Source organism: Mus musculus, chromosome 8 (genome assembly GCF_000001635.26).
Source record: "Mus musculus strain C57BL/6J chromosome 8, GRCm38.p6 C57BL/6J".
Lineage (NCBI taxonomy): Eukaryota > Metazoa > Chordata > Mammalia > Rodentia > Muridae > Mus > Mus musculus.
In genome coordinates this window covers 13,562,809-13,576,538 of record NC_000074.6, presented here as the reverse complement: position 1 = coordinate 13,576,538, position 13,730 = coordinate 13,562,809, and the positions used below count along the sequence as shown (strand labels likewise).

The following is a 13,730-nucleotide window of genomic DNA, read 5'->3' as shown; positions in this document are numbered from 1 at the left end:
TTTCCCATATCACTAATGAGTTCAAAGTCCCCCCCCCCCAACATAAAACCAGTGTTTAAGAGAACATTCACCGTTTTGTCTCTGCTGTCTTTGGACAGTGGGCTCCCGGCCAACATCCAGCTGGACATTGATGGGGACCGTGAAACAGAGCGCATCTACTCTCTCTTTAACCTGTACATGGGCAAGCTGGAAAAGATGCAGGGTGAGGATGGGCCCTGGGCACCCACTGTGGGGAGTTGGAAGTGGGGGTGTCAGTCACCACAGCAGTGTCCCTCGGGAGCCTCTGGGGTTCCTTGGTGCCTGTGGGTGTCTGTTAAGCCACTTAAGGACCCTGGAGCTTGGCATGGTTTTAGGAGCAATTGGCATGAGAATAGTCTGGCTGTGGGACATTATAACATTTTCAGATAGAATTTAACATGCAAACTGTGAACTTCCAAATTCTTTAGCCTTTCTCAATGGCATCTACACAACCAAAAGATTTCATTCTCTTGTGCTCTCCAGAGAGGGGTGTGTGTGTGTACGCACATGTGTTACATGTGTGTGCACACATGTGGATACACACACAACTGTGTGGGCACATGTGAATATGCCACATGCCTAGCAGCTTGTGATACAGGCATAGTGCATGTTGTTTCAAGTATCTGTTACTTTGCCACCCTTTAGATTTAATTTCTTTATAGAATTAAAGCAAACAATCTAGGCAGGATGAATTGGATGTCACCTGAGCAGGGTTTGAGGGCTGTAACTCAGAGAAAGTTACAGAACCCACCAAAGAAAGTGAACCACTCACCCACCCCAGAGTCTCCCATCTGTCCTTAGGGATTATGTGATGGGCCCCGTGCACCACTGAAAATGTCCAGTAAAGCCAAGAACTGGGCCTGCCAAGGTCCTTCTCTTTCTCCTGCTCTGGCCCAGGAGCACTGGTACACGGGATGGGGGTGGATCTCCACAGACCTCATGCCAGTGCCCACACGGGAGCCCAGCCACATCTGCTCTCCCGGCACCACCCCATGTCGACTAGCCTTGGGGATACACAGACAGCGTAGCAGGCACGTGCACACATCTACACAGACAGCGTAGCAGGCACGTGCACACATCTGCACAGACAGCATAGGGCACCTGCATGTGCCCACCCTGCCTGGGTTCTTGAACACAGCATGGACTCATATTCTTCATATACATACCTTTCACATCTTCATGCCCAGCAAGCCTGGCATTCACAGCACCTACCGTGAGGATGCGTGCGGCCATGGCCTAAGGCCGCTCAGTGACTCAGTAAACATAGCCAGCTGTGGGCAGCTCCAACAACAGTGACTGATGCAGGGTAAGAGCCTTGGAGAGGATGGGGCCTCTGCAGAGGTCTCAGAGAGTACTGAGGGTGATTACACCTGTGCGTAGGCGCCTTCCTGATACTTCTAGAGATGCTGCATAGCCTGGGGCTCCCCTGCACTGTGGAGCTCCATTCCTGTCCCCGGGTCCCCATCCTCCCTCAACCTGGGAAGCCTGCCCTCCTCAGCCTGACTGGTGCCTGCTCTCCCTGTGCATTTTCCCAGCCTCTGCCGCTCAACAGTCTGAGCTTTGCCTCCATCACTGCAAGTACAGCTGCCTCAAAACTGTTTGCTATATGCTGTGACTGTCTGAACAAAAGATGGTTTATCTGCACCAGAGCCCAGTGCAGAGGAGATGCCAACAGCTGTTGGTTGGTTGGTTGATTTGTTTGTTTGCTTGGGTTGCTTAGTTGGTTTGGTTGGTTGGTCGGTTGGGTTGGTTGGTTGATTTGTTTGTTTGCTTGGGTTGATTAGTTGGCTTGGTTGGTGAGTTTGGTTGGTTGATTGCTTAGTTTGGCTGGCTGGTTGGTTGGTTGGGTGTGTTGTTTATTTTGGTTGATTTGGTTGGGTTGGTTGTTGGGTTGTTGGGTTTGGTTGGTTGGGTTGGGTTGATTGATTGATTGATTGATTGATTGGGTTGGTTGGTTGGTTGGGTTGGTTGGTTGATTGATTTGTTTGTTTGGGTTGGTTGGTTGATTTGTCTGGTTGGTTGGGTTGCTTAGTTGGTTTGGTTGGTGAGTTTGGTTGGTTGGTTTGGTTGGTTGGTTGGTTGGTTGGTTGGTTGGTTGGTTGGTTGGTTGGTTGGATGAATGGAATCATAGATAGACAGATGGGCAGATGTACAGGTAGATGGATAAATGAACAGATGAAAGGACAAATTGATGAGTAGATAGATGGACAGATGAGTAAATAGCTGATAGATGGACGTACAGGTAGCTAGACATATGGCTAAATGGATAATGCTGATGGTCAGTGGAATAGACAGATACCTATCTATAAACAGGTAAGCAGGTAGACATGTGGATTGACCGGAAAGTGGATGGATGGAAAAAATAGAAGAGAACTGTTCTCATATTCTCATTCTTCTTGACTGTAAGGGATTGGCCTAAGAGTAAGGGCCCATCTAGTGCTGTGACTGAAACCTTGGCTCTCACTTCATCTAGCACCACGCCCTGTGAAGGTCAGAGGCTGTGAAGCTTACAGGCTTCTGCCTCATGACTTAGTGCTGTCCTGGTGCTGTCATTGTATTGGTAGACAATTTGCTTTTGTTTTATTTAAACAAAAACCTCCTCTCAGTTCCTGCCCCCCATCCATTTCCACTCCTTTTTTCTTTCTCTCTTTCTCTTTAGAAAGCAAACAGTAGGTAGGTAAATAAATAAATAAATACAGGATTAAAAAAGAAAAAGCACAAAAAATGTATGCACGCATACACACATACGCACACACCCATCAGATCCGGGGATTGACTGGGGTGACTTCGGTACCTGGTACCAGCATCTCATACAGAACATCAAAGGTGAATCCTACCAACTGTCACTTCATTCCACTTGGGTCAGCAACAGAGACCAGAGCAGACACTGGCTGTGTGTCTCGTAGTCTTCCTGCATACAGCAGTCAGCCAGGCTCTCTGAGACTTGCCCTCATCATGTCTCCAAATGTCACGTTCACCTGAGTCAGAGCTCTGAATGTGGACCAGCACCTCGTTCTCGTTCTCGTTCTCAGAGGGTTGGTCAGTAAAAGCATGTGTCCGGCTGCTCATTTTCTACAGATTGCATCTCAGTCACTGTGTAGCCATGCTGGTGGCCTTGCTAAAGTCTGCAGACACACAGCTCCCTGAACACTTGGCTTCATAAATGCCTTGGTTTCCTTCCCTGGTGCCCACAGAACATCCTGGCAAAAGCATCTTTTTCTTTTAGTTTGTTTGTTTTTCGAGACAGGGTTTCTATGTATAGCCCTGGCTGTCCTGGAACTCACTTTGTAAACCAGGCTGGCCTCGAACTCAGAAATCCGCCTGCCTCTGCCTCCCAAGTGCTGGGATTAAAGGCGTGTGCCACCACCACCCTGCTTGGCAAAGCATCTTAAGGAAGAAAATGTTTATTTAGCTCAGAGTTCCAAGTTACAGCCCATTATTGCAGAAAATCAAAGCAGTGGGAACTTAGAACAGCTAGTCACGTTACAGCCACAGCAGAGAGCAGTGAATCAGTGTATTCACACCAGTGCTGAACCCACGTTCCCATGCATTCAAAATCTCCTGCATAGGGAATGGTGCCGCCCATAGTGGGTGGGTCTTCCTACCTTAGTTACTGTAAACATGGTATTCACACACATACACACACACACACACACACAGGTACACGTCAACCTGGTCTACATAATAGCTCATTGATAGTCTCATCCCAGATGACTTTAGACTGTGTCCAGTTGACAACTAATGCTGCCCCACTCCAAGCAGGCTCCATTCCCTTAGTTGATTTGTTCTCATTTATACCAGTTTTTTTCTTTTTCTCTCCTGGGTCAGAATCAATTTAATAATGCAGTCAGGGATTCTGAATCTGATGGCTGGCTTAAGGGCTGACCTCTCGGAGTTGAGGGCAGCCTTGCTCCTCTCTGATTTGCCTTTCAAGTCGTCCATCCCTGTTTTGAGAAACATGTATAGCAATAGCCAGTGCCTCTCTGATCCAGTCCTGTAGGGCCCAAGCTGTCATGCAGCCTGCCTTCCTTCTACCCTGTCCACTGTTCCCTTAGTCACTGCTGGCAATTTCTGTTGAGTGAGCCCTGCTTTGCCCCCCAGACTCTGTTGAGCTAAGGAGGTGAGTCTGTAGCCAGCACCACCCTGATCTTGCTGGGTGGGGGTTGGCCAGCCCCTTGGTGTGCTCTTCCTTCCACACACAGGATGGGAAAGCCAGGCATTTCCCAGGTCCTTTTTGTTTAACAGCTCCGTTGACCTACTTCCCTCTTCCCCGCTTTCGCAGTCAGGAGCAGCCTGCTCCTCCAACGCCTCTTCACTGAGAAACCTCCTTGGCTGAATATCCATGTCATGAGCGAGTTCTGTCTTGCACGGAACAGATCACAAGCCCAGTTCAGCCGAGTTCTTTGTCACATTAAGATCGCCTCCTCTCTCTGTCTGTAACTCCTTAGTCTCTGTGTGAGACCTGAGCAGAATGGCTTCGACTATCGATTTCTCGGTGTTATAGCAGCATGGCCCTGCTGCTGCTCTCCCCTCACCAGAACTGCCTTGCCTGTCCAGCAATGTTCCCAGCAGTTGCCAGCCCCTTCTGGGCGGGTCCAAAACTGCTCATGCACTTGGGTAGCTCTAGGGCAGCTCTCATCTTTTGTGTCTTCTGCCTTGGTTGCTTTGGACTGCCATAAACTGGTTGTTCATGGTCATGGTGACAGAGACCTCCTTCTTATTGCTCTGGAGGCTGGGACATCTGGAATCCAGTCATCACACTACTAGTTCTGGGAAGACAGGTCTGATTGCAGACTGACTTCCCACTATGCCCAAAGGTCTGGAAGAAGTTCCTTTTTACAGAGGGACTAGTCTCTTCCACAAGGGCTCTGCCCTCGTGATTGGACCACCCCCTAATACTGAACTTAGGAGTTAAGACTTCTGTATACAAGCCACACATGTGACACGTGCCTGTAATCCAAGAACTCTACAGACAAGAAGCAGAATGACCTCCGAAAGTTCAAGGTCATCCTGATTTACATACTGAGTGGAAGCCAATCGCGGCTATACAACAAAACTTTAGCTTGGCAGTTCCCAACCTGTGGGCTGAGATCCCCTTGGGGGTCCAACAGCCCTTTCACAAGGGATCCCTAAGACCACCAGAAGACAGAAACATTTACATTATGATTCATAACAGCAGCAAAATTACAAAAAATTAGTTATGAATTAGCAATGAAAATAATTTTTTGGTGTGTGGGGGCTCACCACAACGTGAGGAACCGTACTAAAGGGTCATAGCATTAGGAAGGCTGAGAACCACTGCTCTAACTCAAAAAACCAAGCTAACCAAATAAGCAAAGACTTGAACATATAACTTTGAAGGGAAACAAGCTTTCATTCCATGGCATATGCAAAACTGTAGGTAGGGCCTGGGTACCTTAGCCTGGGCACTGCCTAGCCTTGGACAATGAGGCAGAATAGCATACCAACTCAGATATTCAGGGTCAGGTGAGTAAGGGCAGCTCTGGTGCCTGGGTAGTCCTTGTTGATGGCCAGAAGCCATAACATGGCTGCAGTGGGGGTGATTAGGAAGGCAGTCTGGGGAGAAGATGAGAACAGTAGAGAACAGAGATCCTTGGCCACTGCTCGACACGCCTTCTCTCCTGCTGCCCTCAGAGCTGACGTGTTCTGGCCAGAAGCCTCTGGTGAGTGGCATGTGTCAGGCTCTGTAGACATGCAGAATGGAAGTTCATCCCGACAGCCCCTGCCCCTCAGAGAGCTGAGCCCCATGTGTGGGTGTGGACACCTCTCTTGGCTTGACTGGTGGGCACACCGGGTCATGAATGTGAAGCTCACGCCATGACCGGCTGAAGACCATACTGAGGCTTGGGGTATGAGGTCTCAGAACATAAACTGGAGAGACCTTGACTATACAGCTCACCCCGAAGTCCTCCAGGCTGGACAGTGTTTGACTCCCGAAGTGGCCCCTTTCTTTTCTGAGGGGAAGAAAAAGCTTTTTTGGGGAGGGAATGCAGAGACGTGGCATGGCTAGGGACAGCGGAATCCTGAGCTACACCCCGTACTGACACTCCCCTCTACGCATACCCCTTGCGTGGCAGAGGCCTGCGGCAGCAAGTCTGTGTATGACGGCCCTGAGCAGGAGGAGTACTCAACGTTCGTCATCGACGACCCCCAGGAGACGTACAAGACGCTGAAGCAGGTCATCGCTGGGGTGGGGACCCTTGAGCAGGAGCACGCACAGTACAGGAGAGACAAGTTCAAGAAGACGAGATACGGGAGCCAGTGAGTGTTGGGGTGCTCCCTAGCCACTGGGGTTGATCTAGAGATCGGGACCTTCAGTGAGCGTCCACCTCATTTGGGAGGGTCCTGGGGTCCCATGGAGTTCAGAGGCCTGGCTTGCCTTAGCCTTTTGTCTGCTGCAGAGCAGGTACCCAGCTCTGTGGTGTGCAGGGAGCTAGCTCCATCCCACCAGCAGCCCAGTTTAGGGCCTTAGAAGGAGCCTGGGGCCACCCATCTGCCATCACACACATCCTTTGCCACCTCTTCCAGCCACCGGGGGCTCTGAATGCTGGGTCACTAAGCCGAGCACATTCTTGTTTCTGGTTGAGGTAGGAGAGGTGTAGCTAGAGGACTCAAGCCAGATTGGGACATCCCGCTTCTCCCGCTCTGGTCATGTGGCCCCAGGTGGGTCAAGCTTTACAGCTGAAGAGTTGGAGATGAAGCTCAGGTCCATAAAGGCTGAGACAGCTCCTGACCCACATTCAGCAGGTGGTGTGGTACTATGTCCACCCAAGGACTGCTCAGGGACTTCTCCCAAAGTACATGTGGGTGACCCACAGGGAGCTCAGAAGCCTATATGCCCTCAGCTGATGCTCAGAAACAATAAGAGGATCCAATCCCAACTGTATTAGAGATGGCCATGGCCCTCGTCCTGACTATCCCCATATACTCACAGGGCAAGGGTTAGCATCTGCAGATGGTGCTAACTCTGACTTACCTGCACTGGATCCCAGCCAGTCTCATCATGCTTCCCGATCGATCCCTTTGGACACACCCGTGGTGGCCCACATTTACCTTCTGAAAACATTGCTCTGATCGTATTAAACATGCATGTCAGCCTCCCGGTGCAAAACTCACAGGCTGAGAATAGTGAGGGGCTTCATTCCGCTTCTCATGGCGGGAGATGGGGTGTGTACTCACCATGGAACAACAGCTACCAAGCACCCACAATGCTTTGGGCCCTGTCCCAGCATAGAGCATCTACCAGCACACAGGAAGACAAAGCCATGCCCTCTCAGAACACATGCCCACATCTTGCAAGTGATGCATACTTCATGCAGTATGCATGTGTGTACACAGCCCACATATGTCCACACTAACATGTGCATATGTCTGTGTGCACGTGCCACACATAGTTAGAACCCACAGCCCATATGTATGTATGTATGTATGTATGTATGTATGTATGTATGTATAGTGTGTATGTTCTAAATGTGCTCCATACACACACACACACACACACACACACACATGACATGTACACACGTGACATACCATCCGCAGGAGAACCCTGAGTCACAGTGAGTGCTTCCTTGGAGTTGGCGCTCACTGTTCTTTGTGGATCTGCACTTTCCATGTGTTTTTATGATGAATGGGCAGCACAGTGACAGACAACACAAAGACAATTAAAAGTACAGTGGTTGTTGGGGTGTCAGGAACAGGACCTCATTTTCTCCTCTCTGCTCGCTCTCCAGGGAGCACCCTATTGGAGACAAGAGCTTCCAGAACTACATCCGGCAGCAGTCTGAGATCTCCACCCATTCCATTTAAGGTCACAGCACCTCCCAGATCAGCGCTGTTGACCCACACCAGGGGGAAAAAGCAGATAAAAGAAGGCAGAAGGCATACATGGAGAGGAAACATGTTCACCCGTTCACACGGGTCCTACCAAGCTGGTGGGGCCACCACGAGTCAAGCATGCTCTTCCCCGGCAGGAACTGTTGCCTGGGCTGTGCACTCCCCTTAGCTGCCAGCACAGGTGGTCTGAGCCATCCTGGAATGTATGCTCATCTGTCTTTCTACTCCTTCAGTTGTATGGGGATCCAGGGATCTGTTAAATATTAGGGAAGTATGGACTTTGTCTAAACCTGTTCCCTCGCAGCCCGGTCCCCCTTCACAAAGGCACGCCTGGTTCGTTCATGCCAGGGCGCACCTTCTTCAGTGTGCACTCTTGTCCCTTGCCTGCTGGTCTCTGTGGCTCCGTACACATGTAGCAGTCTGGCCCTAGCCTTAGACGTACACGCAATCCTGCCGTTCGTTCCACGGAATCCCTGTCTGAAACGTGAGAAGCAGTATTCCCTGGCAGCCAGCAGGCAGGCAGCCTTTCTCCTGAGCTTATGTTGGTTTGTTCCTGGCTAAAGGGTCATTTTTGTGGCTGGGATGGACAGGATGGTACAGAAACTCCTTTATCTTAGAGGACATGGGGGTCCTTTTCTTAGAGTCCCTGGAGAGGGAGGGCTGTGAGCCCAGTCTTCTCTGGGTGACCATCACCCCTCAGTTCAAACACAGGTCTGGATGTTGGATAAGGTTTCAAACTAGAATCCACAGGCTTGCTGCCTCGATGAAAGTCTGGGAAAGATTTTTAAAGGCTGTGCATTTTTCAAGCTGTCTTTCTTAATGTTTTTAAAGGACTGTTTTTAAATAGCATTTTGATATAAGGCAGTGTGGAATACCAGCATCTATGTGCATTAGGGGGGTGACCCAGGGAAATCCAAAGGGAACAGTATTTGATTTCTCACAAAGCCAAAGGGTCCTCGGGGACATAGCTCTGAGATGGAGCCTGCACCGGCAGCAATAAAGGCCAAACGTGGTATTCCACATGCCTGTGTCTCTGTGAGCCCAACAGGCCACACATGCCAATGTCTGGAACCACTTTTGATTGGGGTGGGAGGGTCCTGAAACAGACAAGACAGACTGTACCAGCTTAGCCCCCACAGTACTGCTGGAGCCTTATGCCAAACTGCATTTCCAGAGGCTGAGAGAGGGGCACTCTATGGGCAGATGTTGCTGAAGGACACAACCACACATTCTGGTACCCTTTTCTCTTCATTCTTGTTGGGAGGTTTAATCTGTATCTAGAACCCATAGTAGCAGAGGATGGAAACAAAAGTCAGTTTGGACACAGCAGGCCCCTTGTACTGAACTTCTTTTTAACTTGGATTTGTAACTTAATGTTTCTGTTTATAAGATACTAACGATTTGCAATGTATTTTAATGGGCAATTAAAGCAGATGTTTTATTCTTTCTGTGGAGTGGTTTGGATTCCCAGAGGGGAGCAATGTAGAGGAGGTTCCCTACAGGTAGGGTGGCAGATAAAGGTGGTTGGCATCAATGTCAGACCAGACAGGTGGCGTTCCTGGAAGCATGGCATGGAAACCCCGCGCTAGGATGAAGGATACGGTGGAACACCTCACCCCCCTCTCCTCTCTTCTCCTTTGGTTTTCACTCTTTTCTTTCCCTTTTTAATTCCAATGGGTTAAATGGGAGTCAGGCCCATTAAAAGAAAAGTCTGGAGTTTGGCTTTGAGAGCAATGAGTTTTTCTCTGGGGACTTTCTGGGGCCAAGAACTCAGGCCAGGTGCTTCCCAGGACAGGGTGAAGCTGGCTTGGGTCACTGGTTGGTCTCCACTGGCCACAGAGGAGTATGGAGTGGACCAAGGAAGATATGACCCTACTCCTTGGCCTCTTGTCTGACAGGGAACTCCCAGGAATGGAGTATGGGATGTCTGCTGCCCTGACCACAGGCATCTGGAAGCAAAACAACAAACAAACAAATAATAAACAAAACATAAACAATTGGACAATACTAAGACAGAGGGTTGACCTCATATTCCAGCACACCTAATCTGAGATCAGCTCACACTGGAACATACCCACTCAGGGCTCCAATCACACCCAGGCATGCCTAGTTAAGACTCAAGTTTACTCTAGAGTATGCCCAGCTAAGGTCCGACTCACACTCCAGCACGCCTAGTCAGGCCTGGGATCATTGAGAGTAGGAAGGTTCACACTTGTCTCATCAGTTAAGAACTGTGATGCTAGGAACAGACCAGTCCCTGTGGGGAGGAGATACAGAGAATGGACCACCAGGGTTCTTCTGTTCAGCTGTGTTAGTTCAAGTTGTGCCCTAGCACCAATCTGCTAACGGCATCACACCAGAAACCTCAGGCACGCCATATTTGAGAAGGGGGTCTTGGGCAGTTATAAAACTGAAATAAGGTCACCAGTGTGAATCCAAGTTTCCAGAAAGAACAGCAGCCTACACTGAACATCTGTGAGGCGGATGAACCGTTAAGACTCTATGCGTGTGGCTAGGTTAGAATGTTGCAAGGCCAGAGCCTAATTACAATTTATATTGGGCCATTTTTGTTGTTGTTGTTGTTTCTGTAGGATACCTTAAATACTTCAATAAGGAAACATTTGCACTTAAGATGAAACTATTATTAGAGTTTTTTTTAAACCACTGTTACAAATAATATTTGGTCCATGGGAAAAGTTTTTTTTTAAGTTTTTATCTGTTTATGTATGTATTTTGAGTGCCTGTGTGTATTTTATTTGCATCCATGCCCTGTATGACAGAGGAGGATATCACATCCCATTACAGATGGTTGTGAGCCACCATGTTGGTGCTGGGAATTGAACTCAGGACCTCTGGAAGAGAAGCCAGTTGCTCTTAACCTCTGAGCCATCTCTTCTGCCCCAGGAAAAGAAAATCTTGTTAAGAGAAAATTTAAAGGAATATTACATTATGAAATCTCTTCTGTAATGTGATTTTTCATTTACCTTTCCAAGGTAAATCTGGTAGGATGCCAATGTAATAGTATCCACAGGTGAGAATTATGATAATTTAGATATTGAAACCACGTTTTCCCCTTTTATTAAAAATAGATTTTTGGCCAGGCATGACACACGCCTTTAATACCAGCACTTGGGAGGCAGAGGCAGGCGGATCTCTGTGAGTTCTAGGACAGACTGGTCTACAGAGCAAGTCCCAGGACAGCTAGTGCTACACAGAGAAAATTTGCCTCAGAACAAAAAACAAAACAAAAGATTTTTCTTAATGTATCCTGATTTCGGTTTCCCCTCCCTCTGCTCCTCCAGTTCCCTCCCCTCTCCCCTCCCCTCCGGATCCATTCCCTTTCTGTCTCTCATTAGAAAAGAACAGGCTTCTAAGAGGTAAAAGCCAAGCATTACAAAATGAGATATAATAAACAGAAACCGTCACATCAAAGTTGGATAAGGCAAACCACAGAAGGAAAAGAACCCGAAGAGAAAAGAGTCACAGACCCTCTCATTCATATGTTCAAGAGGCCCATAAAAACACTAAACTGAAAGCTAATAGATACCCAGAGGACCTGGTGAGAGACTAGTTTTTCTTAAGAATTAGAGCTGACCATGCCACACAGCAGATTAGCGCTGTAAGTCTGGCTGGAAGAAAAACTAAAATTATGAGATAATAATCTAAATATTCCAAGTACAAAAAAAAAAGAGTCCATAGAGTATAAATAGCTGTAGGAGAAACATAGAGTCAATCTAGGAAATTGTTTGTTTAAAGGGCCCATTTTCCTCAGTGGTACCTTCACTCTGAGATAATGTTCTGGGTTATTTTCATTTTAGATATGCTATTATTAGATGTCCCATTATGTCAAATACAGACGATTCTTTTAAAGAAAGCATCAGATCTTAGTCATGATGGCTAGTAGATTTTAATAATATGATCCAGGAGTTTCTTCCTTAACAGCTTTACCAACTGCTCAAGCCATCCCCACATCAGGCCCTAGGAAGTCTTCCCTGTAGCCACCGGACATTCATAATACTTAATAAACGATATGTGATACTTGGCCAATAGAGAGAACTATAAACAGGGGGCCCTGGATGGACCAACACCTTGCTCTGAGCCTTCCCAGGCTATAACTAATAAAAACATCAGTGATTATGGAGGGGTTAGAATGTTGCAGGTCTGGAGCCTGATTACAATTCCTCTTGAGCTCTCTTTAGCCACCTTAATAGCCATTCCTTGCCAACCTCACAGCCTGTGGCTAACTGGAGCAACCTTTTGGAATGTATTAACAAAACTCTAGTTTCACCCAACCAAAGGGCTACGAATGCCTTGGGACAGCATCTGCAGCCCAGAGCCGAGATTCTCTGCCTTTCTGTAGACATCTTTTTACAATGTCCAACAGTGTATTTGAAAAGTGCTTTTGTTCCTGACTTCCTTTGTCCTGCTAATATAAAAACTTCATGGGCTGGAGATACTTCAGTGCTAAGAGCACATCTTGCTATTAGAGTTTAGTTCCCCACGCTCAAATCGGATGCCTCGTGACTGTCTGCACATCCGGGAGATCCAGCACCCTCTTCTGGGCCACGCCAGCACCTGCACTCACATGCGCGCATAACTAGAATCGAGTTTAAGAAACTATAGTTATTAATATGACACAGCCAGTCCCCCCCCCAATAACCGAGGCAGAGTCCTATGGATTATTTCATTCTGTCTTGTACAATTATTGGGGAATTACCCCTAATCTATATTTCTATAGATTATTATACTTAATTTCCCAGCTGCACTCCCCCAATACTTGCGGTTTGACTCTTCTCCAGTCGTATCTGATCTTTATTGATCTTTAACAATTTGGAAGGACTCCATAGCTTTTCTTTTCCTATGGAACAAATGTAAAATCTCCCAACATAACATACCTTCTTTTTTCTGCATGGAGTTATTTTTATTTTTATCTGCTAATCTAATGCAGCAATCCTTTCTAACTTCACGTGGCTGCCTGTATTGTTCTCAGCTGCTCTCCTCCAAAGCAAAAATTGGCTGTTCGAATCCCACCTCAGTTACTTCTGGTCCAGAAGTCTGACCTGGGGTTGGGGGTGGGGTGGGGGTGCGTTTCATTTGGGCACCTGATCCTGCTCCATCACATGTAATGGGAGTCTCCGGTTCCCTCTTCATCCACCCTCTTTCTCCTCCTCGTGGTCCCCACCTGCAACCCCCAGCCCAGTGTCTGAAACCGCATCTTTCATATTCTCCCCAGTAACTGGCTATAGCCACCTTTATTTAGCCAGTGGTTTTAAATTGGGGAGCAAGGTTTTCATAGCATCACTGGTATACATAAGGATCTGCTCACTGGGCACAACCAGGTCTTGGGAGCCAGTATTTAGCATTTGAATACACAGCAGCACCAGACCAATCCCTAACACGTATCCACATAACACATATCCACACGCAGACATACACATACTCATAATTTAAAAGAAAAAAATTTGTCCAACGGTTAGTAGGTTGGAACACTGAGTTTGTGTTCGTTTGAATGTGCTCTGAGGCAGTGGTCACTTGTATTTAGCTGTAAAGCAAATGTCTATCCCCTCAGGGGAGAGTTGTATGCTATGTTGGCACCAGGGGGGAGCCCCAATCCACTGTGTTTGCTGTCATAGAGGAGCTGAAGAAACAGATTGGGGGGATAGTCCATGAAGATGACATCTGTAGACCCTGGGAGAGGCTGCAGGGGAGACATCCCTGCCCCTCCTTGATTTCTAGCCTTCAGCTGGGAGACATGTTCCCAACTGAGGTCGAGGTCCTGTGTGGGCAGGTTTCTCTGTCTGTGTAAGTCATCAAAATGTCTCCCACCAAGCCCTGCTCTCAGTGGTAAGTTTTGA

General features: G+C 47.9%; 1 protein-coding gene across 2 annotated transcripts in view; it reads left to right on the top strand.

Annotated features, from left to right (window-relative positions):
- The window catches only part of Rasa3 (RAS p21 protein activator 3), a 110,370-nt gene extending 101,049 nt beyond the window's left edge, over positions 1 to 9,321 (top strand). For both annotated transcript variants that reach the window (NM_009025.2, XM_006508734.2), the window contains 3 exons: positions 99 to 202; positions 6,117 to 6,300; positions 7,773 to 9,321. In NM_009025.2, the coding sequence (NP_033051.2) occupies positions 99 to 202; positions 6,117 to 6,300; positions 7,773 to 7,848 (364 nt within the window). In that variant the 3' untranslated portion in view covers positions 7,849 to 9,321. The remainder of the gene's footprint in view (positions 1 to 98; positions 203 to 6,116; positions 6,301 to 7,772) is intronic.
- The last annotated feature ends 4,409 nt before the right edge of the window (positions 9,322 to 13,730 follow it).